We start from the raw sequence: 27,672 nt of genomic DNA, 5'->3' as shown, positions 1-27,672 counted from the left end.
CTTGAGGTCCACGGGCCACATAAGGTCCAGGACAGCTAATAATTGAACCCCACAAGATCATAAACTTTTAACATTATTATTTGATTTATATACGTTAGCTATGTTATATATTTTATATGTGGCCCTGGGAAATTACTCAGTGCAGCCCAGGCAAGCCAAAAGGTTGGTCACCCATGTTTTAATTGAAGTTAAAATATTTAAAAAATGGGACTTTGCCATTTTCCATGGGGAATTTAAAAGGCTTTTGAATAGTGGCCAGAGAGCTAAAGCAAATAGTTTTTAACTCTGGTGGATTTTAAACTCTGCTTTTTATTTCTACTTTTCACAATAATCTATAGAGCAGATTAGATTGGTCTGAGGAAAAGCTATCACTTTTGATCGTGTTTGCCAAGTCATAATACTTTGGTAGAGGTGGAAATAGAGTCATCTCACTTGAGATGTTTTTTCTTCTCTCATGGACTGTATCTTCAGTGCAACAGATTAAATGCCAATGTTTTTCCCAGCGTGGTTATGAAATGTTACACTTCTCTGTCATTCAATTTATAACCCAACACTGCAAACATGCTTCAGTGTACAAGGCTTTATGTACACACTTTATCCACTTTTGCATTGTAAAGAAAGCCTAGTGAAAAACAAATATCTGAACAATTCCAGCTCGCAATTTTAACTAGGAGAAGCAGTGATAAGAAACGGAGATTACATGGAAGTCACTGGTGCAGGCTTGTTGCAGGATGTGCATGACCAAGGAAAAGGTCTTGCTAGAAGACTCCCAAAGCGATCAGATCTGCAAAACAGAACCCACATTTTACTGTGAAGGACGTGCTGAAACACTTTAATTAGCCTGGAGTCCCTTCCTTCCTTCCTTCCTTCCTTCCTTCCTTCCTTCCTTCCTTCCTTCATCTTTCTCCTTCCTTCCTTCCTTCCTTCCTTCCTTCCTTCCTTCCTTCCTTCCTTCCTTTCTTCCTTCCTTCCTTTCTTCCTTTGTCTCCCTTCACCTTTCTCCTTCCTTCCTTCCTTCCTTCCTTCCTTCCTTCCTTCCTTCTTCCTTCCTTCCTTCCTTCCTTCCTTCCTTGTTTCCTTCCTTTCCTTCCTTTGCCTCCCTTCATCTTTCTCCTTCCTTCCTTCCTTCCTTCCTTCCTTCCTTCCTTCCTTCCTTCCTTCCTTCCTTCTCTTGCTTCTTTCTTTTCCGTCTTTCCTTCCCCCTCTGTATCCCTTCTTTCTCTCTCCCTTCCTTCCTTCATTTTTCTTTCTTTCTTTCTCTTCTTTCATCCTCTTTACAGACAAAAAGAACATTTTCAAAAGTGCATAACACAACAGAATTGCTCAGACTGAAACAGCAGAAAAGATCTTTTAATCGCATCGAGGGATGCAAAGACGGAGTTGGTCACAGGAGTAAAGAGTTTTACAACATGGGGGTCAGGGCTAAATTAAAAAGGTCTGCTTTTTGACTAGATCCCTCCAATTTCCCACTCAGAATGAGAACACAAAGCTGGAATGTTCTTGCCAGACAATTGGAAAGAAGAAGCATTTTCTCCAACCGCCTCATAAAAGTTATTGTGTGCAAAAGAAAACCTTAATGAGCCTGAAACATTTTGGAACAAACGGTTTTGGATTAATGAAACAAATCTTGAATTGTTAGCCAAAACCCCACATGAAAATCTTTTCTGGGCGGAAAGCATACGTTTTTGAAGAAAAGAACACCTTGCTAACCATTAAGCATGGACATTGTTTTATTATAGATTGAAGCAGGGGCAAAAAAAAAATAACCTACAGTGTGGGTACGAGGAAAAATGGATTCAACTAAATAACAACGTATCCCAAAAGCTAATGTCTCGATCAGTGAGGAAATTGAAGCTGGAAAGAAGCTGGATATTTCAGTTCCAAGTCAATGATGAAGTATTTACAGGAAACAAAGGTGAAGATTTTGGAGAGTGTATTATTGAAAGCCTATTGGTAAGATCAGAAACAGCGCATGCAGGAAGGTTTCAGAATATTTCTGTGCCAGAAGAGCTCAGCAAAGACCAGTGGGAGAAAAAATGAAAAGCAAGAACTGAAAGATTTTTAGCTGGCCATAAGAAACATTTGGCAACTAGTCATCTTACCCAGAAGGCATTACAAAGTATTGACTGAAAAGGTGTCCTGACCTCTGCACTTCCTGTGGTCGCAAGTCCCGGCAGATTTCTTGACAGGTTTTTTCAGAAGTTACCTATAAAGGAGAAAGACCCAGGTTTTCCACTATTTGAAGGGCTGCCACAAAGAAGAGGGCATCAAACTATTCTCCAAAGCACCAGAGGGCAGGACGAGAAACAATGGTTGGAAACTGATCAAAGAGAGAAGCATCCCGGAATTAAGGAGAAACTTCCTGACAGTGAGGACAATTAACCAGTGGAACAGCTTGCCTCCAGAAATTGTGGGTGCTCCATCACTGGAGGTTTTTAAGAAGACACTACACAGTCCACTTGTCTGAAATGGTATAGGTTCTCCTGCTTGAACAGAGGGCTGGACTAGAAGACCTCCAAGGTCCCTTCCAGGTCTGTTCTATTCTATGCAGGAATTGGGTTTGGCCAATTTAGAGAAAAGGGGGGACGGGATAGCAGTATTCCAGTATTTGAGGGGCTGCCACAAGGAGGAGGGGGTCAATTCATTTTCCAACACACCAGAAGACAACACAAGAACAATGGAAGCCAATCAAGGAGAGAATCAACCTGAAATTAAAGAGAAGCTTCCTAACAGTGAGGACAAGTAATCCGTGGAACAGCTGCCCTCCAGATGTTGTGGGTGCTTCATCGCTGGAGGTAAACAAAGAATCAAAGAATCTCTTAAGACCAGCCCCATCAACACTGACAGGGCAAGCCACTAGGATATAATCTGACAGCAAACTTACTAGCACTGATGATGTTACCTAGTTTGGGTAATGAAACATCTGCCAAAAAACAAAAAAGCTCAGAGAGCACCAAGGACCCCACAATTTCAGAAGTTGTTTGCCATTGCCTGCTTCCAAGGGCTGAGAGAAAGTGACTGGCCCAAAGTCATCCAGTTGTCTTTGTGCCTAAGGTGGGAGTCTAACCTGATGCCTTACCCACCAATGGCTCTCATTATGCGTACACAGAAATTTTCAAAAAGATATCATTTAACTTTATATCATGGGACGGCTTTCAAATTCTGTTGACTTGGATTCATTAAAGCGATATAACTGGACCACAGATGTCCAGAGTGTACTTGAACATAAGACCTCTTGAGTTTCCAGAGGAAATACCCAGTATAAATCCAACAATTAGAATTAAACAAAATTCAGAACAAACATTTTGAGCCCACAATTTTGTGAGCATGAAATTGCGGTCTAATTTGAAAAAGGCTATTTTGAAGTTGTTGAAAATATTCCAGTGCTGTTTTTGCTTGTGCCAGATGCATTGCTTCTTCCAAGTTCAGAACAGCTATTGTAGACTTAATATGAGGTTTTTTGAACTTGAGATAGGAAATTTCAAGCTTGAAATTATCCCACATTCAAAGCTCATGCAGAATAAATAGTCAAGGTTTTCTGCATGAGTGAGTAAAACTGTCAACTATTTTAATATCAGTTTCTTATATTATTTTAAGAGAAATATAGAAATATTTATAACATACACAAAACTCAATTTTTGCCTAAATCTGACTTTGATTTTTTTTGGTCAACCAACTTTAACCTTGTCTCTGTGTCTAAAGGTTGAATCATTTGGTCCAGTTGCCATAATTCAACCTTTAAAAATCTTTGGCCTGTATGGTTGACTCTTCATTGACATATTTAACCTTGTCTGTTTGACCAGCAGAGAGTCTGCAAGTTTCTTTTCCAAGTCTTCCCAGAAGTACTAGGAAATTAAAGGAACAGGATTTGAGGCCTTATTCACATATTCTGTTTGCTAATAACTCTCCTCTTCTTCTGCTTTATTACATGGTAACTATATTTCTATAGATAATACGTTTAAAACTAACCAAGTTGGACATTTTTTGTGACTACAACTGCTGTTTCTTTAACTAATCTAATTAAACATGTTGGACAAACACAACCGGTGGTTTATGTGGGAGATAACTCATAGTACCCAGTTGTAATTTGTAGATTTACATGAATGACATTATATGCATCAATAAATCACATGTTAGTGTTCTTCCATTTTAACACTCATGGAAGGGAGAGGATAATAAAAAATTTCATTACTAACTTCAGATGAACTGGTACAAACTAATTGAAGGGATTCCTCTGTATGATTAATAATCACCATCTGTAATCACTCCACAAACTTACTCAAGTAGGACTCCATTAAATGTATTGCATATTTTACTCAGGAGAAGAATTAATTAAAGTCCGCTTGGAGAGACAGAAATAAGGAATTCTATAATAATAATAATAATAATAATAATAATAATAATAATAATAATAATAATAATAATAATAATAATAATGGTGATGATGATGATGATGATGATATGATGATGATGATGATGATGATGATGATGATGATGATGATGATGGTGGTGGTGGTGATGAAAGTTCCTCTGATACTGGATGTTTAAAATAACTTCAGAATAATTTAATGAGCATGATAATTTTATTTATTTATTTATTTTAATTCCATTTATATCCCGCCCTTCTCCGAAGACTCAGGGCGGCTTACAAGCTTAGCAGTAGCCTTCATTCTATGTATATGCCTGCTTATTAGGGCTTTCACACACACCCCAAGCGGCATTATTACAAAGTCAGCTTAATTGCCCCCAACAATCTGGGTCCTCATTTGACCTACCTCGGAAGGATGGAAGGCTGAGTCAACCTTGAGCCTGGTGGGACTCGAACCTGCACTAATTGCAGGCAGCTGGTGTTACTTAAGGAGGCATTAGCCCACTGCTCCACCAAGGCTCTAATGGTGAGTGATAGTCCCCTATATTAAGTTAGATGCACAGTTAAAACAGATCCATTGAAATCAGGTTTGATGTGATTAATTCCATTTGTTTCACTCAGTGGGTTTATTCTGAGTATGGATCCAGTCCTTTCCTTGCTGGAGTGTAATACTGATAGAGATATCAACGTGTCTTGGGATTGTGCAAATCTTTCAACAGCCTCAAAAACACTGTAGTCAGACCCCAGTTATGTTAAGCGAAAATCTTCTATTACAAAGAATAACTTCTTTGGTTATTCCCAGAGAGATTAATTTACTTTGAATTTGCTTAGCAGTCCATCAGGTCTTTAACTAAGCAAAGATTACACCAGTTCAAATCGAGATCCCAGTGGTATAACTTTTGAGTCTAAGTGAAATTACAGTAGACGATCCATCTTATTTTATTTTATTTTATTTTAATTCCATTTATATCCCGCCCTTCTCTGAAGACTCAGGGCGGCTTACAAGCTTAGCAGTAGCCTTCATTCTATGTATATGCCTGCTTATTAGGGCTTTCACACATACCCCAAGCGGCATTATTACAAAGTCAGCTTAATTGCCCCCAACAATCTGGGTCCTCATTTTACCTACCTCGGAAGGATGGAAGGCTGAGTCAACCTTGAGCCTGGTGGGATGCGAACCTGCACTAATTGCAGGCAGCTGGTGTTACTTAAGGAGGCATTAGCCCACTGCTAATCTTCATTTGTTCCAGCTCAATATATAAAGTCAAATCTTCTTCAGTTGAGTTTGAGGTCTCATCAAACATCAAGATGCACCCATGTAATTTTCTTCGAATGTTGTTGATGTCCAGCTTAGGAAAATAATTCATCAACTACCCAGTCTATCTCTCCAGTGTCCCTCATCTAAGGACTAAATAAGGCCAATCCACCAAGGTTCTTCCTTTCCAGACAAGGATAACCATTTCACAAGGTCTAGTGACCAACAATTAAGCTCAGGATGACTACAAATCCATTAAAATATGTGTTGCTTAATATATTTCTAGGCAGACCTTTATGATAGAACTACTCTAATACAGTTTGTAGAAATTAATATGTACATCACAAAACATATAATGTTATGAAGAAAGACAAATTAGGATACACAGTATATAAATGATTAGAGGAATAGCAATGGAATAATAATCAAATAAAACCATATTTTAAAAAAAACAACTAGCCTTATTAATCTCTTGTAGAACATAATTCTAAAATATGAACCATCACTGAAAAAAGCTTTGGACATTTACAAGAGATGGACAAGTTATTCATTCATTATTCATTTATTCATTATATTGATTGTATTAAAATATTTTACACCTTCTACTTTAGAAGCATTCAAAATGGCTTAGACATAACCTTCCATGCACAATTTTATTTAAATCTGTACAAGAGTTCATATTTAAATGCATATTTTAAACACATTTTGCTTCACGTAGATTAAAAGTATTCCATACTACATTTTAAGAAGATTTCAAGTACACCTTTCAAAATGTGTCCTTCTCCCCAAAGGCGTATTTTAGTAATTCTTTGGATTTCTTTAAAACTAACTACATTACAAAATTCAGAAAAAAGTAATATGAAAAGAACAGCCATATTTAGACCAAATATTAGGCCCACAAATTGGGCTGGGCTGGGATCTTGAATACTTACAATGCTGCTTTCCAACGGATTTATATATTATTTAACAAAGTGAAGTCTCTAAATGACTTTAGCGGCCAGTATCTTTAATACATCTACTATCTGATATACAGATATGTATATATCAAGATTATAAAGACCAATAGTAAACAGTGAAAATAGAAATAGAACAGAAAAAGGAAAGGAAAATAAAGACTATAAAGAAGCAGCCTCTGATCTTCTTGACAGTGGTCATGAATACATTTATATATTGCCATCATTCTCTGAAGCTACCTCACCATTTCCTTCCTTCTACAAGCTACCATTTCTAATCTTAAAACCCATAAATCTCAAGTTCATTTTTCTCTTTTTTTCAGCAAAAATTCCATAAAGATTGCATTGGGGTGCCACTATCAAATGCCCTAATTTATTAGGCCATCTCTATTTACTGGGCCTGTAAATCACTCACTGCAAGGCAGAATGAGGAAGGAGAGGAGGAGGAGGAGGAGGAGATTAAATCCAGGTGAATTGCCCTTTGATATCAAAATAGCAGGAAAATTAACATGTTCCTGTTTTCTGATCCAAAATTAATCCACATATTCCTCTCATTTTGAAGCAGGAGACGTGCCATCATTAAAGTGGTTTGGTTAATTGGGTCAGTAAATTTCCAGGAAGGAAAGAAAACCCTAGATCCGTGGTGGCGTGCCTATGGCACGGGTGCCACAGGTGGCACGCAGAACCCTCTCTGTGGGCACACGCGCCCCAGTCCTAGGCCTTCAGCTGGATTTTATAAAACCTTTTCACTTTAGGCCTCCATCACTGTGTGCAAAAAAAAAGGTTCAATCAATCAATTTCAACTTCTCGCAGGAAAAAAAAATCTCAAAAAGATGGGATTGATTGAACTTTTAGTCCCACCCAGTCTGCCATTCCCACCGCAGCCACACCCACCCAATGGACCATGCCCACCTGGCACCCAATGATACATAAGTGGGTTTTGGGTTGCAGTTTGGACACTCGGTCTCCATCACTGCCCGTAGATAAGGCTCGCAACTTGGGAGTTCTCCTAGATTCACAGCTTTCTTTAGAAGATCATATAGTAACTGTGACTAGGGGGGCCTTCACCCAGGTTCGCCTGGTGCGCCAGTTGCGGCCCTATCTAGACCAGGATGCCTTGCGTACAGTCACTCATGCGCTCGTGACCTCTCGGTTAGACTACTGCAACGCTCTCTACATGAGGCTGCCCTTGAGGACCACTCGGAGGCTCCAACTGGTACAGAATGCAGCCGCGCAAGTTGTGTTGGGGGTCTCCCAATACTCCCATATTACACCTCTGCTCCGTGAACTGCATTGGCTTCCAGTTACCTTCCGGGTGAGATTCAAGATACTGGTAATGACCTACAAAGCCCTACATGGCATGGGTCCGGAATACCTTAGGGAGCACCTGCGGCCGGCATCAACTTCCCTCCGCCCAGTGTGCTCCCACAGAGAGGGCCTCCTTAGGGTGCCACCGGTCGGAGAATGCTGTCTGGTGACCCCCAGGGGGAGGGCGTTCTCTGTGGGTGCGCCTGACCTGTGGGACCGTTTACCAGTTGAGCTCCAGATGGCTCCCGACCTTCGCTCCTTCCGACGTGATCTAAAAACCTATTTGTTTGAACAAGCCGGCCTGGTCTGATGGGTTTGGGTTTTAATTGTTTTAATATAATTTATTTTTACATTTGGGCACTAAGGTTTAATTTGTTTTTAATTTTGTATTTTGGTTATTTTGGTATTTAGGGCCCTGTTCACCGCCCTGAGTCCTTCGGGAGAAGGGCGGTATACAAATTAAATTAAATAAATAAATAAAACATAGGTTGACTCCTGTGCACTAGTGAAGAATTCTGTCCCTATTGGTTTGAGTAAGTCAAAGGAATCCAAAGTCAGAAGATGTTCAGAGAAAGTGGAACTTGTTTAGTTTGAACTTCCCCATCCTGGTGCCTTCCAGGTACTTGATGATGATATTATCCATTCAGTTGTGTTCAGCTCTTGGCAATTTTATTGTATGGGCCAGGTGTCTCCACATCTTACAGTCTTGCAGTACTTGTTTGAATTTTTCTGTGCTCTGGCTGGCATCAGCTTTGATGGTGATCAGCCACCGAGTTCTTTGGCAGCCTGGTTTACTTCCACCGCTAACTCTTCCAAGTACAATTGCTTTCTCCAGTGACTTCCTTTGCGGGACATGGCCAAATTAAGTGAGACGCAATTTTGTGATTTTTGCCTTCCAGCGACATGTCTGCTGTTATACGCTCCAGTACTTGCTTGTTAGACACTTTTAGTTAGTACAGATACTTAGCACAATAAATTCTTTCAGTGATGTGGGATGACATGAATAGGGAATCAACCCTAAAGAGACACCAGGCGACTTTATCTCTACTTTGGATCGACTGAGATAATGACCTGTGTTCCTGCTTCCTCTTTGCTTTTTGAAAGGTTCCTCTCTTGCAAATGGAGGCCTGAATCTTCATACCGCTGTGAAACGAAAACTGGAGAGTGAAAAGGGTTACGTCTTCGATAAGAGACTCAGGTACAGCGTGCGTCAGAATGAAAGCAACTGTCGGTTTAGAGACATTGTTGTACGCAAAGAAGATGGATTCACACACATCCTCCTGTCCAGTCAGACCTCAGATAACAATGCACTGACTCCAGAGGTACGCAGGTGAACATCCAATCAAAGAGAACAGTGGGATGTGATCGACAGCCATAAAAGCATCCCTCTGCTCATAATTTATCCCCTAATGAAATAACTCCCTTGAATTCCATTTCTCATTTTAATTTTGAAGACTAGAATGGGAGCTACAGGTTTGAAGTACATTCATCACTTTGCCAATGTTTACTTATATTATTTTACCTTTCCTGCACATTCCTATGTAGAGTTGGATTCAGCTCCAGGTATCAAATTATTGAGGTTTTCTATATCTTGGATTTTATTTTTTTTTTTGAGCTGTCATTCTTTGTCAGGGGTACAATCAATCTGAAGGGCATAAATATTTGAGAGAATAGCTGGAAGACAAAGAAAAATTTACCTATTAGATAATTACAAATTGGACTTTCAGTAGTCAAAAGCACGGGTGTCTATGGCAGGGGTAGGCAAGCTTGGCTCTTTTATGACTCGTGGACTTCAACTCCCAGAATTCTTCTGGGAGTTGAAGTCCACGAGTCATAAAAGAGCCAAGCTTGCCTACCCCTGGTCTATGGAGTTATTACGCAATTAATAATTCTTCTTGAAGAAGTTGGGGTAACTTGACAACTGTCTTCCAGTACTTGAGGGGTGTCACAGAGAAGAAGGATCCAATGTATTCTCCAAATCCTGTGAGGGCAGGACTTGAAGTAGTGAGTAGAAGCTTGTTAAAGAGAGATCCAATCTAGAACGAAAGAGAATTTTGCCTGACAGTGCAAATAATTAATAATCATTACTTAATAACATTAATTAATAACAAATAGTCAATGGAATAGCTTGTCTCCCAGAATTGTGGATGTTCCATTGCTGGATGACTGGACAGCCATTTGACTGGGTTAGAATAAGGCTCCTCCTCACTTGAGCAGGGGATTAGAGTAGAAGACTAATGAGGTTCTTTCCAGCCTTATCATTCTATGTGCTAATACAAATTACATAATTTGCATGATGATGTGGTATGTATGACATCCCTGAGGCTTCTGCAGGATGTTTCTGCTGGAAATATCAATCAATATAAATAATATTGAGGTACGGCTGCCATTCACCTTCTACAAAATAAGGCAGTTCCTGCATGTGCCTCTTTTGACTGTATTTGCAGGCATGAAGGATACCATGCGTGAAATGACATGACGGTCACGTTTATGGCAAGCTTCGTGTATTACTTTTCTGATTATCAAAATAGCCACGTGTGAGCAGAATTTGAAGTGTTTTAGAGGCATTTTTGTAAATGGGGTATTCCCACCAGCAAAGCAGCTGTGTCTATGGAGACAACAAGATTTCTAAACACCCTCAGCGGCCTTGCACCTTCGCAATTGAAGCTCTTCATTTGGCCTAAGGCCCGTTGCTAAAAACCACTTTCCAACTTTTGCACAGTCCTAGTTAGCAAAGATGAAAGCAGTCCTTGTATCCTGCACTTTGCCGCCTCCTCTGGGTCACTCTAAGCGGTTGCCTTTGATGTTAGGAAACGTCTCAAAAGCGGATAAGAAATACACAATTGAAATATGTTTGAGAAAGGCTGGTAAGAAGCAAAGACGGTGTTAATCCTGAGTCAGATTTGAAACAACAAAAAAGCCAGGGTAAATCTCCAAGATTCGAGTCAAAAGAACTGGACTGTGGTTATTTCCCTACAGATTATGAAGGAGGTCCGAAGAGCTCTGTGCAACGCGTCTGCTGATGACAGCAAGCTACTGCTGCTTAGTGCCGTAGGCAGCGTATTTTGTAGCGGCTTGGACTATTCCTACCTAATTGGAAGGTTATCCAGCGACCGAAGGAAAGAAAGCGCCCGGATCGCTGAGGCTATAAGGTGAATTTGGGGTTTTGGAATCCTCCAGTCAGAAAAATCCAGCTTATGACAGAGGATGTGGTTTTATTTTATTTTAATGTTTGAATTGGGTTGGTTAGGTCAAATGAAAGGGGTGTTGATATTTAGATTTAGGTTATTTAGATTTTCTTGACATTTGCTCAGCATGCTTAGCTGGGTTGATGCAAACTTCTTAATATTCCTCACCCTCTCTGTAATACTTTAGCTGCCACATTGGGGTCTGGTCCCCAGCTGAGTATAGAAGAGCACTGTATACTGTAGTTAAGAAATTTAAGAGATTTTATCTTTATCCAATTCTCAATAAATCTTTGGGATCTAAATGATTATTTTGCCCATGGCGATATGGGCAAAGATGGTGCTATCATCTTCATAAAAATAGACTTTCAATAGCAAAACAACCAGACAAAGAATAACAAAGGATCTGTTCTTTTCCTGTACTTATCCCTTACATTTGGTAGGTTACTTAATATTGTATAATTACTTATAGATTGCTCATTGCAATTTGTGCCAGTCCAAATATGTCTACATAGTCACCCTAGAAGGCTTGTTCCTTCCATAGTCCATTCTGAAATTCATGTTATGGAATAGTTTCAGAACTTGTGGAGGTTTTCAAAAAGAGACTGGAGAGTCATTTGTCGGGGGGGGGGCTGGACTGGTAGACCTCTAAGGTCCTCCCAACTCTAGTATTCTATGTTTTATGTTAGGTAGCCTAACATGTCTAGAGCATACTACATTGTAAGATTTGGAACTGCGGTCCCATTTTGTTCTCTTGCGCTCTGCACAATTTTTAATTTAATCCTTGGCTTTTTGTTCAAACTCATATAATTCTTTACTTGTCTGGGCCAAACATTTAACATTTTACTTTCATGAATACTGGAATCATTTGAAAAAAGGAAGTTTAGTGTTGGGATTCTCCTTAACTAAGGCCAATTTAAGTTTTTCCACCTAGAAGTGTCTCTTGATATAATTGTCCAATTGGATGAATAATTATCCCTTTAAAAAAAAGTCTTCTTTGTCAAAAACAAATTCCAAAATGCCTTCTTTGCAGAACTGTTAAAGGTCTATAGGCATGTTCCTTTTCATCCTGTCAAATTCCATACCAAAGTTTGAGGGGTTTTTTTTCTTGATTAGTTCAATAGACCAAATTCTATATATGCCATCAACAATATTAAAGATTTTCTGGGTTGAGTAATTATGAGCACAATATCATCAGAAAATAAGTACAGCTTATGTTCCTCTGTAGTTGATCATTTGACTCTTGAAATTTGACATTCTTCACGTTCCTGGATTTCATTCATTGCTCAGATTTGGTGAGAATGTCTTGGGGAATTTTATTAGTAAATTGCAGAGATACCATCAGGTGCTCTAGCTCCATTCAAATTCAATTGTTTTACGGATTATTCAGTTTCATTTCCTGTTGCAGGTCGATAAAAACTATTTCTGTTGGTCTGTAATTTTTTTTTAAGTGGTGCCTTATTTAAATATTCCCTTTTTTTCTGACTCAAGTTTATTTATTTATTTATTTGATGGGACTTATATGCCGCCCTATCTCCCGAAGGACTCAGGGTGGCTAACAACAGTAAAATACAAATAAAAATGCAAATATTAAAAATTAAACTATATCTATAGTTGGCTATTCCTTTCTGGCAGAGGCTTTTAATTCTTCAATTTCTCTATAAATATCTGCATAGGCTGGGACTTCGCAGAAGTGAAACTGAAAAGTAGAGAAAAACTCTCTTTCCAAACACTGCAATTAGCACCTTATTGATTAAATCAAGATTGTCCGAATTCTCTTAGTTCTGGTTTAGTTATTCATCCTCATGTTTTCCCTGAACTGTTGTCTCCCAAACATGGTTTGATATATTTAGAAGGCAGTAAGTCAAGGAAAACTAAAAGAATTACTGAAATTCTAAGCCAACATAACTTTGGGCTCCAAGACTTCTACTTCAATATATCTGGAGAACACCAGTTTGCAGGAAACCAAAGCAATCTTTCTCTTAACTCACTTTTTGAATTTTGTTACCATTTTTTCATGGTTTGATTCCATCATGTTTCTGCCCTTATTCGCCAGACGTCTTAAGGCAGACATGTCAAACACAAGACCCGGGGGCCGGATCCGGCCCGCGAAGTGGTTTCATGTGGCCCGTGAAGCCATCCTGGAAACAGTGAGGGAACGGCCCCCTCTGCCTTGGCCCTGGCCCAGAGACCCTCCTCCTGCCAGAGACCCTCAGATCTGTCCCACTCCTACCCAGGCCCCCATAGGCACCCTTGATGCGAACAATGTAGAGCTGGCCACGCCCACCCAGTAAGCCATACGCACTCTAGCCACGCCCACCCAGTAGGCCACACCCACCCAGGCCACACCCACCCGCCCCCCTGAGGGCAACCGCAATGCTGATGCGGCCCTCAATGAAATTGAGTTTGACATCCCTGTCTTAAGGCAATGTTTGAAGATTTTTCTTCTTAGGGAAATGACTCCATTTACATGAAAATATACTCTCAAACTTAAACTTCCGATGCGACCTAAAAACCTATTTGTTTGAACAAGCCGGCCTGGTCTGATGGGTTTTGTTTTAATTATTGTTTTAATGTAATTTATTTTCTGCATTTGGGCACTAGGGTTTAATTTGTTTTTAATTTCTGTATTTTGGGTATTTATGTCCCTGTTCACCGCCCTGAGTCCTTCAGGAGAAGGGTGGTATACAAATAAAATAAAATAAATAAATAAATAAAATATCGCCTTCTCATACATCTCATATTATGCTCAGTGCCAATCTACATAATATGAAGGATGGGTTTTCAGATGCAAACTATGGATTGTCCTATACAATTTGGACTCATGCCACACTTCTGCCAATTGTAGCCATGTAATCATGGTTCACTGATGTCAATTATGTTTATACCAAATAACAATATATTTTCATTTAGGAAGGCATGATATAGCGCTGCAGCACAAGCTGTATGAATTCAGACGTTTCTAGGGTTTGGACTATAAGCAGTGGTGGGATTCAAATAGGTGAACAACCGGTTCTCTGTGTGGATGCCACTTCCAGAAGTCCATTCTGGGACTGGGCAACAAACAATTAGCTACCGGTTCTGCCGAAGTGGTGCAAACCAGCTGAATCCCACCACTGACTATAAGTATCTGAACCTGGAATCCATGTGTTCCCCTGGGACAAGAAAAACTCTTGGAAGCAACCATTATTGAACTCAACAGTCCAATGACTTAACTAGCTATAAAGCAGTTTCATCTGTTCCTGGAAGTTCTGTTTTGAGCTGTGCCAAAAATTATCTCTAGTTGTAGAGAATGTAGAATAACAGAGCTGGGAGAGCTCTTGGAGGTCTTCTTAAAAAAAACTGTAAAAAACATGTATGTAATAGTTGTTTTTGCTAAGCAGTAAAAGAAACTCACTCAGTGCTGTAAAATGTGTGGATCCAAAAGTCCCTAATAGCTGAAAAGCAGTTAACAAGTGATTTCCAAACGTGATTAGGAAAGGAAGCATACAAACCTGGTGTCCTTTCTAAGGCACCGATCATGGTTTCCACAAAATGGCTATTCCCTCATCTCCCAGAGCTCTAAATTCAATGGAGACCATTGCCTTGCAATCTCCTCATGAGGAGCAATTGCATGGAGTGCTCGTGGGCAATCTCAAGTCATCTCCTTGTCCAGAGAGGGATTACAAAAAAGTGTTGATGTCAGAACCCATTTATTACACAAGGGGACTCTTTTCTATTTCTACTTCTTCCATTACTCTGGGTTCTGCCATACTCCTGAAGGGAAGGGGGGGAAAGACACTGTGGGCTGTCTCTCTGCTTCTATCGCTACAATGTATCCCTTCTGCTGTTCTGCATATTCACTCTTTGAACTATCTCTCCCTTGATGTTACCTTGGGGTGGCTTATCTCCCGTCTCAGAAGGAAAAGCGCAAAGACTCACTGCGAGCCTGGGAAAGACTGATGTTATCAGCTCCCACAACGGACTTAACACTTGAGAATTGGTCCAATCGAACTGACCGAATGAACTATTGGGGTGGGGTTTGCTTGGGACTCTTTTAACCTATTGATCTGAGCGGGAAACCCTCAGATCCTGCTTATTATGCCTACTATCAGCTTCCCCTAATAAAAGTTCCTTTTGGAGGAAACTGCTTCCACGAGCACTGCTTTCTTAGGATGAGTTTTGAAGTGAGCCCTGACAGTTCTGCTCTCTGGCTTTTCATTCTGCCACAGTTCTCATCTTTGCTTTTAGATTAATATTTTGGTATAGGAGGAAACATATAAGGAGAGTAGGAGAGATAAGATAAGAAAGAATTGTCTTAAAGCTCAAAATATCAAACAATTAATATTTGGGGAAGGATAAGATTGACAGATGAACCATCTTGTTGATGATGATGGTGATGGTGATGATGATGATACTATCCATTCAGTCCTGTCCTACTCTTAGCTGTTTTGTGGGCCAGGTCTCACCACATCTTCTGATCTTGCACTACTTCTTTGAGTTTTTCTATGCTCTGGATGGTGTCAACTTTGGTGATGTCCAACCATTGTGTTCTTTGATGCCCTGGTTTCCTTTTACCACTAATCCTTACAAACATAATTGCTTTCTCCAGTGAACTGCCTTGCATGACATGGCCAAAGTAAGCGAGACAGCCCTTTCTGTAGTGCATGAATATCAGTTCTTCATATTGCAAAGCCATCCAGAAAAACATGGCACTTTGAAAGACATCAACCACAGCTACAAAACCTCTAGTTAATGTTAAGGCAAGATGGGGTGCTCTGGTTTGGATGGCACAGCCATGTTCATAAGTGTTGTGTTTCTGCTTACTATAGAAAAAACTGGGATGAGAAACTTTTGATTGGCTTTTGGAGAAAGATGTGAAGAGCTTGACTGCATGGAGTCCTGCCTGGTGCAGTGACAAAAGTTCTCATGAAACAAAGTAGTTCACTGTGACTGTCATCCATCTCTTCCATTTTAGGGATTTTGTGAAAGCCTTTATTCAGTTTAAGAAGCCCATTGTGGTTGCCATCAATGGTCCTGCTCTAGGCTTGGGAGCTTCAATTTTACCACTCTGTGACATTGTTTGGGCAAGTGAAAAGGCCTGGTTCCAAACACCCTACGCAACCATTCGGCTCACTCCTGCGGGCTGTTCATCGTACACATTTCCACAGATATTGGGTGTTGCACTGGTAAGATTTCCTTCTTTCAGATTTCTGTGGTCCCCTTTCAGTAAAATAACCTGAAAGGTGCCGTCCTACATTGTGGTTTTCTACTCCACACCTATTGGATGAATATTGGACCAAAGAAATGAACTTCTCTTCTCTTTGTAGCAGACCTTTTTCCAGGCATTTGGTTTCCTTCCCCTCTGGATTTCTGACTTGTATGCGCAAAGCAAATATTCATGGCTGGAAATTGTTTGCTCCTGAAGAGCAGCTGAATCAGTTGCTTGCAAATATAATTACTGAAGTATCCTGAGCCTGTTTCGTGGTCAAGAGGCGATTTTTCTATCTAAAGCTCCCATTTCTAAGTAGCTCTCCAGTCCAAATCGGGTTTAAAAATCTAATAAGAATGGAAAAGAAAGATCTTCGGTTAACCCATCTACAGTCCCCACTAGACCACAGACGAAAAAGATTCAGAGTATTTCATCTGATTCATTTTTACCAGCGTGATGTGAGGCCTTATTTTTCTATTTATCCTATAATCTGCATCTCCCTCTAAATAAGCCCCTACCTGTTTTGTGCTAATCTGTATCCGCTGTCACCTTGTGTTTTGTATTTGCTCTTTGTAGAGGAGAAGAATCAAATTGTCCTAGTCAAATATAGTTTCTCCTTACAGGCCAATGAGATGCTGTTTTGTGGAAGAAAGCTGACAGCGCAAGAGGCCTGCAGCAGAGGACTCGTCTCTCAAGTCTTTTGGCCCACCACATTTGGACAAGAAGTGATGTTGAGGGTAAAAGAAATGGCGTCCTGCAGTGCTGTGGTAAGAAGAATATGAGATTTTATGGAGAACTTTGGAGAATTTGTTTGCTTGTTTGCCACACATCTTACCTCAGGGTAATTTCTTGACACCACCTGTTTCCCACCTCATCTCTTTCAGAAAGTCGTTTAGAAGGGTCTTGAAGCAAAGCACTCCTTCTCTTGGCCTTTTACTTGCTTTTTTTATTCAACGTATAGGTTGCCTAACTCCATCCCAACTAGTGTAAAGTGTAAAACATGAGATAATTAAATATGGAATTCGGAGAACTTCCAAAGCAAATCAGAACGCCAACACAAGAAGAAATATCGCCTAAGAAACCTCTGACCTCTCTAGCCAAAAAGCTTGGGGAATGAAATTGTAGGTCTATTTTATATAGTTGATATCCTGGAAAGATTAGGGCAATGTTGCTCAACCTTGGCCACCTTAAGCTACGTGGACTTCAGCTCCCAAAACTGATGGCTGATGGTTGGCTGGGGAATTCTGGAAGCTGATGTCCGCAGATCTTAAAGTTGTCAAGGCTGAGAAAGACTGGATTAGGAGACAAAATATACCAGGTATTTCCAGTGGTTACTGAGTCTTTTTCTTGAAAGAGAGTAGATGATCCTAGGCCTTTTGATGGCTTCTTTGATAGCTTCTGGAGTGCTTCCAACCATAATCGCTGAAAATCTGTGGCATAGTTGGCTTCATGAATAAACAAGTTTGAGATTAAAAAAAATGCAGGCAGCTATAATGTTAGCCCTCCAATAGCTTTTATGTAGGTTACCTACTTAATAAGGAAATGAATGGACACTTCTAGAAGTTCTCATATAAAAGCCAGAGGGAGAAGCACACCAGAAAGTCATGATCTGGTCCAGGGCATGACTGATTCTTTCCACATGGGTTACTGCTGTGATCTCCCCAGCTCTAAAAACTGTCAAAGATGGTCTTCAAAAAGGTTGTCAAGGCATGACCTTAAACTCCTGCATTGGTTTTGAACCTTAAATTAATTTTCACACATTATGCAAGTCCTGAGTTTTCAGGGTACAGGTATGTACGGTATGTAAGCTGATAGAAAGGCATTTTTCATACCTTTGTATGAAAGAGCCTTGGTGGAGCCTTGGTGGAGCAGTGGGCTAATGCCTCCTTAAGTAACACCAGCTGCCTGCAATTAGTGCAGGTTCGCATCCCACCAGGCTCAAGGTTGACTCAGCCTTCCATCCTTCCGAGGTAGGTAAAATGAGGACCCAGATTGTTGGGGGCAATAAGCTAACTTTGTAATAATGCCGCTTGGGGGGGGGGCGAAAGCCCTAATAAGCAGGCATATACACAGAATGAAGGCTATTGCTAAGCATATTGGTTTGTGCTTAAATTGTAAGCCGCCCTGAGTCTTCGGAGAAGGGCGGGATATAAATGGGATTTAAAAAAATTACAAATAAAAATAAAAGATTGTAACTAGATTCCCTCTGTAAAGGCAGAATAGCTTCCCTTTTCGTTTGAAACAGCAGCAGCAAAGCACCAAGGAATTTTAATTAAGTGTATTATAGTTTATATCTCCTTCCAAAATGTTTTTTTGGGGGGACACACAAAAGAAACACATATTACAAAAGTATTGTATGTATGTCTTGGGTGAGCCAATAATGCTCTTGATCTGATGAGAATCTTGGACAGGTCCTATGTTCAGGTCTTATGTTCTCCTCCACCTTCATTTCAGCTTAGGTGTTTTTTGTAACATGCAGCATTCAAATTTTCTAGGAATAGAAAGTCATAAAAGAATAGAGGAAAAATTGAAGCTAAGAATCCTTCTTGCTTACCAAAACCTTTAAAAAAAGTTAATTATATCCTTTTGTTGCCCTATGATAATAACACAAAGCAGCTTTCAATTGTTAAATTAAGTTCCAGCAGAACTAAAACAAAATAATGCAAACAAGGCATCTGTTGGAATTAGTAAAAACAATAAGAATATAAAACAATTACAAGGCAGGAAGGATGGAAATTCCAGCAAAAATAAAATTACATTTCTGTATGTAATTTATGAGAGAATAGCAAAAGTGAGCACTATATGGACTCAAGATTTCCTACCTTCCGGTTCAGCCTTGTGAACTACTTTATTACTGTATAATAATATAAAGCGGTCCAGAGTCACCTGGTTAAGTTGAGTGACTGTAGAAATTGAATGAATGAATGAATCAATCAATCAATCAATCAATCTCAAAGGAAAGGAGTGTTCATGGGAGTCAAAAAAAAATCAAGATGGAGACCAAAGAATGTCTCCAGTGAAGCCAAGATCCCAATAGGTCTCCTGACTCTAAACTCTTTTCTCTAGAAAACATTCATTTTATTCACTGAATTTATTTGCCGCCCATCTCGTAGTAAATGACTCTGGATGGCTTGGATGACAGGGCTATCCTCCTAAAAGCATTAATACATTAATTTATAATTAATAAGTTAATGGGATTATAATTGCTTTCCCTTAGGTTTTAGAAGAATCGAAATGCCTGGTTCGGGGTTTTTTAAAATCTGGCCTTGAAGATGTGAATGAGAAAGAATGTCAGATGTTAAAGCAGCTCTGGAGCTCTTCCAAAGGACTAGATTCATTGTTCAGCTATCTCCAAGACAAGATCTATGAAGTTTGACGTTGGAGGGGGGGCGAGAAAGGGAGAAGAATGTTCTGGGATCAAAGAGATTTCAGATGTCTCCGGGTTTAAGAAGAATCACATGAAAGCCAAATCGAAAATCCAGCAAATTCTCCCAGAGGCTTTTGTGAAAGCGTATCTAACATCTCTGAGGTCGCATCAGTTTCCTTGCTGAATTCAACAACTCTTCTTAGCAGGGTTGATTTTTCTTTGTGGAAGGAAAGGCAGATGTATTGACCCAGCCTTTGGCAAGAATTGCATTTGAGCGCCCACGTGGCTGGAGAGAAAATACATTCCATGTGCCAGAAGCACTAACGGTAACCCTTTAAGGCACACCACAAATCTTACTTCTTTGGTCTTCTTCTTCTTTTAATTATTATTAATTTATTCCCGTTATTGTAAGCAGCTTGTCACGGCATCAGTTCAAATGACTCAGTTTAGAATTCAACGGTCCTAAACCATAATTGTCTGCCTGGCCTACTTTAAGAAGATGTCCGTATTTTTGGTTTATTCGACCATTAACAATAGAAGATACGGTATGTGGGGGATATAATTCATAATGGCTGATGGATAAAAGAAAAGAATTTTGCAAAAAAAAGGAAAAACTTTCAAAATATCCTACCTGGATTGGATTGCTTTCCACTTTTGGTTCAATTTATTTAGTTAATTTATTTATGTTTGTGTATCTCTGTGAGTATGGATATGGATATGGATATATATATAGGTATAGATATAGATAGAGATATGGATATATGTGTGTGTGTGTATACATATACATATACATATACAAAGGGACGCGGTGGCTCAGTGGGTTAGGACGCTGAGCTTGTCGACCAGATGGTCGGCAGTTTGGCGGGTCGAATCCCGAGTGCCATGTAGCAGAGTGAGCGCCTGTTACTCGTCCCAGCTTCTGCCAACCTAGCAGTTCGAAAGTATGTAAAAATGCAAGTAGAAAAATAGGGACCACTACGGTGGGAAGGTAACAGCGTTCCGTGCGCCTTTGGCATCTAGTCATGCCGGCCACATGACCACGGAGACGTCCTCGGACAAGCGCTGGCTCTTTGGCTTTGAAACAGAGATGAGCACCGGCCCCTAGAGTGGGAAACGACTAGCACGCATGTGCGGGGGAACCTTTACCTTTACCTTTTTATACATATACATATACATATACATATATATATATATATATCCATATATCCATATATCCATATATATATATCCATATATCCGTATCCATATCTATGTGCCTCTCATAGTACTTACCTAGACTGGATAGGTTTTGCACATGTGAACGATCTCCCTGATTGTCTTTAAAAAGATTGTGCTATGCCAACAAAGACAAAAGGCAGTGAATCACATAATGTTCTGTACCAGCCTGCTACCGGCCCTGCAGAAAAGGCAGGGACAACCCCTTTTACAAGAAGGCAAGAGGCTGGAACTAAACCTGCCAAATTTATGGATACAAAAGCAAACAGAACAAGACACGAACCATGAAACAGGAGCTATTCAAGCGGTTGCCTTCAGCAAACCAGCCCTCCCACGCATTCCCCTTTTATACAGTTCAGGGCGTGGCTTCTCTCTGCCTCCTTCTGAGGTGCCCCATTGCCTTCCTCTGTTTACTCCTGATTGACTGCCTCCTGCGTCGGGCGTCCTTGAACAGGGCCAGCTGTGGGTCATCTTCATCCATGCTGCCAGGCTTACACAGCTGGGTCTGCGTCGTGACCAGGTGGGAGGGGCCTGGCTGAGGGCTCTGTGGAGCCTCAATATTATTCTCAGCAAGCTCTTCAACACCCCCCTCCTCCTCCTCCGAGTCGTCCGACCCAACTGCTGAACCCACAGGCTGACCCTGAATCACAACACATAATGCCATGAACTGTTGAGGCACAATGTATTAGAATCGTCCTTAAAGAAGAATGGTGAAACTGTGAGTGTAACACAACCCCTCTTGAGAACTTGAGGAATAGGGCAGGGCGTACCATTTTTATATATTTTATATATATATTCCTTGATAAGATTAAAAATGTGAATCCCAGGCATGTTAAAATTAACAAGCTAAATGAACACTGGGATGGAATAAGAAAAACTAAAACAGTTTTTATTGTTAAAAGATCAAGCTTTCATTGACATGACAATGACTAGAGCTATGGCTACAACACATGGAACTAACAGCAATTCACTTTTAACAACAGATACACAGAGACAACTACATCCCCCCAAAACAGATGCGTGACAACTCAAAGAAATACAGCCGACCTCAACAAACAGACCGGTGACGCACTCCATGAGCAGAGTGCAGACACCAACTGTATAAATGCGATCTCCCCACCCCAGCGTTCCATCCTGACGACATTGGCAATTAGCCAACGAAAGCTTGATGTTTTAGCAATAAAAACTGTTTTAGTTTTTCTTATTCCATCCCAGTGTTCGTTTAGTTTGTTTATATATATATATAAACATACATACATACAGTATATATATAGTATATATACTATATATAGTATATATACAGTATATATATACATATATATATGTTAAATGCTTGTTAACTATTTAGATTACCTTGCTAGGCCCCAAACATGGGACAAATCTTTATTTCCTGTTTCAGCCTAACCGAAGGCCATCGACAGGCAGTAGTCACAACAGTGACAGCTCATATTTGTGTAAATTTTTTTTTAGATTGCTTTAGTCTCCCTTTAATTCTTTGTTAGCAATCTAAAAAAAACATTTACACACACACACACACACACACACACATATGGCCTAGAGGTTAAAACAACTGCCTAATGTGCAATCAGCCCAGGTTCAAATCTCAGAAGGGTATGGCTGACTGATGAAAACAAATAAGTTTGAAATGCATATCATTCTCCCTTTAATTCTTTGTTAGCAATTTAAAATTTACACAAATATGAGCTGTCACCGTTGTGACTACTGCCTGTCGATGGCCTTTGGTTAGGCTGAAAGAGGAAATAAAGATTTGTCCCATGTTTGGGGCCTAGAAAGGTAATCTAAATAGTTAACAAGCATTTAACATATATATATATATATATACACACACACACACATATATATATATATATACACATATATACATATATATATATATATATATATATATACACATACATACATACACACACACACACACACAAGAAATGTTTACTATTTTTCCTAATCAGTTGAATGTTAATAACCTAGAGTAGTAACAAAGTAGTAACAAAGAACAAAGGATTCCTAGATGCTTCCCCCACCTCTAAGAAGTGGTATAAAACTCTTAAAGATGCCATTGAAATGCTGCCATTAGAGGTTCTGGAATTCCTTTTATCGTCCAGCAATTGATAGCTCTTAGAAAAACGCAGAAAGGCAGAGCTTTCCTTTGGCTCATTCTGTACTCCTTTGCTCTTAGAATCTGACCCCAATACTTTCTGCAAGCACTGGAGAGATTTTTCTGTAATTGCATCGATTTAACACCTTACGCTGACTGTGAAAACCCTAGAGAAGTAATGGAAGGACTGTGTTCTTTTTAAGTTGGCAAGGCCCAACCAAGGTGAATTAAAAGGAGAACATAGAGACATATGGAGCTGCTTTATGAGATGGTTGCCTGTTTTCCAGCTACAAAAATTGCAGAGAAAAAAGAAAGCGGGGGGGGGGGGACAGAGAGTTAAACATCTCTAGGCTTAAGTCTTGTTTCATGAATTCTGACTTCCATGAGTTTTCTAACCTTTTTTATTTATTTTTTCATTTTTTCCCCTGTTTTTTTTCCCCTCCACAATTTTTACCTTTTAAGTTCAATTTCTTATTAGGTGTTAGAGCTTCTAAATGGGATGTTGAATTGAAGAGAAGAGAAGCTAATATTTGTAGCTCAGGGTTGAACTGTGGAATCCTTAGTATTCTCTGCGTTTGGTTATTTTCTTGCGACGAGGTAACATCATCAGCGCTGTTGATGTGATATTGAAATCCTGTAGATGAGAGAGGGCTTCTTTTGTTGTTGTTTTTTTTTTAAAAAAAATGCATTTATTTAGCAAAAGTTCCTCTTGGCAGGAAACTTCTGAAAAATTCTCACAAATCAGCGCCAAGTTTGGCTTCAAGCATCAAACCATGGTCTTACCAAAATGCATTGAACATATAAACCAGGATTTTCAGGGAAATGAAGAATACTTCTCTTATTCTCTTCTATGGGTGGGAAAGAATCTCAATTAATTCATAAATCTTTTGTTTCTGGAGTCCAACTGTTCTGGATTCGGGGATAAAATCCTTGAAATATATAATATCAAGCAAAGGAAAACCATGGGAACGAAATATATGGCAACACATTCATTTATTGAAATAATACTTATCAAAATTTGGTCCAGTCCTTCTTCCAGAAATGCATTGTGATGAATTAGCAGGAAAATGTCCCCATGCTGGAACTTTGAACTTTGAATAGATAGAATTCTTGGAATCCTAAACTTCTGGATTTCCACGCAGACCCGATTTTAAAACGTTATTTTTTTTCCCCACAGCTTTTTCAACATATTCTGATTTTTGCATTTTCCTGGCCAATGTATAGCTGAAAGAGGCCAAATATAATTCCTTCATAAAAAAAATAATAAAATTCTAAATCTTACTTTTGTAACAACAACAAAAAAATCAGTATGATTATTCTAATTTCAGGGTTTTAAAAAAAAACTTTATGGTCAGTAATTATTTTAAAAAGATTTTTAAAAAGCCCCTTCATCTAGTTTTATCTTTCCAGCATCACTTGAGTATTTAGTTATATAGGTGTGCTGTATATACTGGGTTGAATATCTTTATTAATATCCACAGTATTTAATAAAATGCAAATATTTGCTGTTAAGTATGTCATTTGATTTTATGTAAATGGTTTTGTACAAATCTTTAAAAGATTCCCCAGTTTTTGCATTTGTAGATATGGAAAAGTAAGGAATTGAATTTTTTTTCTGTTTGTCTTGCATGTGTGTGCGTTATGTATGTACGTATGTGTGTGTATGTGTGTATGTATATACATATATATATATATATATATTGCTGTACATAAAATGTGTGTGTTGGTGCCCTTCTGTTTCAACGAATAAGCTTGCTGATTTTAATACAGTATATATTTTCAAATATATATATATATATAAACTTTTTATATTTCTGTGGTAGATTAGGGTAAGCGTTCTAGGCAATCTTTTTACACGATGATTGACTCGTCTTTTAATTCTCTAGTATTCTGGGATTGATGCCAATTGTGTTTTTTTTTCACTTAAAATAATAGACTGTTTTACTGTTATTAATATATGCAGGCAGATATTTTTTTTTGTTTCCTCCCTTCCTTTCTTCCAGCCTTGAAATAAATGAATTTGTAGATTTGCTGCATTTGTGAATAAGCCTTACCATTAGTTTGAAACAATGATTGTGAACTGCATAAGGAAAATGAAGAGTTAGCTCTCTGGGGTGGCAGAATAGCAAGGATGATAGCATCCTTTTATAATGTGTGTATTCCAGGAGTTGTAGGCCCAACACATCTGGAAGACATGGGGTTGCAGAAGGCGGGCTTAGAACAGCTGATCCTACCTTGCAGACATGAAACCAATGGGGGCAATGCATAGTGAAACCTTCCCAACCCCAAAACTGACCACTCTTCGCAAGAATAATTTCTCTGCACTTCAAGTACTGACTTCACCAAACTGTAGAATAGGGGTCCCCAAACTTGGCAAGTTTAAGACCTGTGGACTTCAACTCCCAGAATTCCACAGCCAGCCATGCTGGCTGGGGAATTCTGGGAATTAAAGTCCACGAGACTTAAAGTTGCCAAAGTTGGGGACCCCTGCTGTAGAAGACTTGAAGAGTGGTGATTTGAGGGAAGGAAGCCACATTCAATGGATTTCACCCCCATTCTTTTGATGAACTTTTTAAAGAAAACCCCTTGCCTCCAACAGCTGCATTCCGACAGTTGACAAATGTAGAATGCGGGGCCGTAATGTTTTTCTAGTGAAATGGAGAATACGGGTTGTTTTAGTTGTGTGTATGTGTGTTCGTTTCAAACATAGGTAGGCTCTTTAGCATGGGCTTTGTTGTGTAGTCAGGGATGGAAGCCTCTAGCCCATGGGTCTAATCCAGGGGTCTTCAAACCTTTTATGACTTGTGGACTTCAACTCCCAGAATTCCTCAGCCAGGCACGCTGGCTAAGGAATTCTGGGAGTTGAAGTCAAGTCATAAAAGGCCAAGTTTGAAGACCCCTGGTATAATCTGACCAACTCTAATCTAAGCAACCTTAATCTGCTCAGGTTCTTTGTGTGGCTCAATGTATAAAAGTCAAACCTGGTTGAAGCCAACTCTCTTTGGGAGACTCTAAAGTTTACATAAGTGATGTAGAGACAATCTGAATTGTGCATTGAAATGCTCCACATCATGGGTGGATGTATCTCTGTTCACCCTCTTAACAATATGTTTTGAAGCCGTTCTTAATACCTTTGTCAATACTTCAAATATACATAAGGAAAGTCCTTCATGTAATTCCACTCACACTTTAAAACAGGATTTTGGCTTCTAGACAATAATATGTTGTATGTAATATCAAGCTTCCATTAAAAACAATAAGGACCAAAGAATTCCATTTTTTTTTCATTCATGCCTTTGGTTGTCACATCCCCTTCGACTTGCATTTTGTATCATCTTTAATTCATTTTAGGTAAAGAAAAAAGGGCATGGTAGCCAGAGGAAGTCTATCTGCTGTGGGGGGGGAGGAAAAGGAAAAATAGTTATAGGTAAGGAGGTGTCTATTGGTAAGGCTTATTACCAAATTAAATAAAGATAAAGCAGGTAACCAAAAAAGAGAGAGAAAAGAATTAAAATATAGATTTTTTTCAGATATGGCCCATAAGTTATTTTGTTGTCTGAATGTCATGTTTCCAATATTTGTGAAGATGAAGACTGCACAGTATGACCAATATGAGGGTATGGGGCACCCCTTAACCACAGTGTTGTAAATATTTCAGAAATTAGTTCAGTACCGAGGGATGCATATCTTCTGATATATCTGGTATCGTGACTGTGTAGATCAAATTGTACACAATTTATTTGTCCATGGTCCTGTAAACTAGTGTATGAACACATTTTTCTGGGTGCCTTAGAAGTTGTATTTTTCATGGTGTGTTAATATGCAGTATTTATACATTGTGAGAAGCTGCTTTGAATAAAAACATTCAAACTTCCCTTTGGTGGCTCAATGGGGCTGTGGCAACCTGTCTCAAGGCGGACTTTTTTTGCATTAGAATGCTTCCAGAACTGTTACCAGATTTCAGTAGCTTGGTTGCTTGATGATGATGATGATGATGATATCCATTCAGCCGTATGTGACTCTTGGAGATTCTAAGTCTCTCCACATTTTCCAGTCTTGTGCTACTTCTATGTTCAGGGTGGGGTGATGGCTTTGATGGTGTCCAGCCATTGTCTTCTTCTCCAGCCTGGTTGCCTTTCACCGCGAACTCTTCCAAGCATAATTGCTTCCTGATTGAATCCTGGGACATATATATCACCTTCATTTGTGAGTAATATTACTATCTAACACAAGCGTGAAGGCGGTTGATACAAATTGATTTTGAAGAGATGTTTAGGAAGTAGCTGTAAAACTGTTCCTCAATGTTCGAATGTATGAGTACAGGTAGTTCTTGACACAACCACAACTGAACCCAACATTTCTGTTGCTAAAGTGAGACCTTGGTTAAGCGAATTTTGCCCCATTTTTAGGACGTTTCTTGCCACAGTTTTGAGTGAATCACTGCAGTTGTTAAGTTAATAACACCATTATTAAGTGAATCTGGCTTCCCCATTGACTTTGCTTGTCAGGTGGTGGCAAAAGGGGATCACGTGACCTGGATTTTGATCACATGACCTCGGGAACACTACAACAGTTGTGTGGGAAATAGTCGTAAGTCACTTTTTCAATGCGGTTGTAACTTTGAACTGTCACTAAATGAAATGTTGTAAGTGGAGAACTACCTGTAGTGGCTTGATGGAGCATGGCGAAGTAAGTTTGACAAACTCACCTTGT

General features: G+C 39.4%; 1 protein-coding gene and 1 long non-coding RNA gene across 2 annotated transcripts in view; one reads left to right on the top strand and one right to left on the bottom strand.

Moving 5' to 3' along the window:
- The window catches only part of CDYL2 (chromodomain Y like 2), a gene marked incomplete at its 3' end in the record, with an annotated part of 64,410 nt that extends 44,773 nt beyond the window's left edge, over positions 1-19,637 (top strand). Inside the window, exons 3-7 of the mRNA XM_083370600.1 lie at positions 8,990-9,215; positions 10,810-11,037; positions 16,028-16,238; positions 16,885-17,028; positions 19,479-19,637. Of these exons, the coding sequence (XP_083226726.1) occupies positions 8,990-9,215; positions 10,810-11,037; positions 16,028-16,238; positions 16,885-17,028; positions 19,479-19,637 (968 nt within the window). The remainder of the gene's footprint in view (positions 1-8,989; positions 9,216-10,809; positions 11,038-16,027; positions 16,239-16,884; positions 17,029-19,478) is intronic.
- Positions 18,443-26,850, bottom strand: LOC310645121. The gene is made up of 3 exons (XR_014493418.1): positions 23,414-26,850; positions 21,127-21,539; positions 18,443-18,752 (listed from the first exon to the last, which is right to left on the bottom strand). It is a non-coding gene; the product is annotated as an uncharacterized lncRNA (long non-coding RNA).
- Between the last annotated feature and the right edge of the window lie 822 nt (positions 26,851-27,672).

This window comes from Vipera ursinii (assembly GCF_947247035.1).
Source record: "Vipera ursinii genome assembly, chromosome: 10".
NCBI classification, from domain to species: Eukaryota; Metazoa; Chordata; class Lepidosauria; order Squamata; family Viperidae; genus Vipera; species Vipera ursinii.
This window is presented reverse-complemented; position numbering and strand designations above follow the sequence as displayed.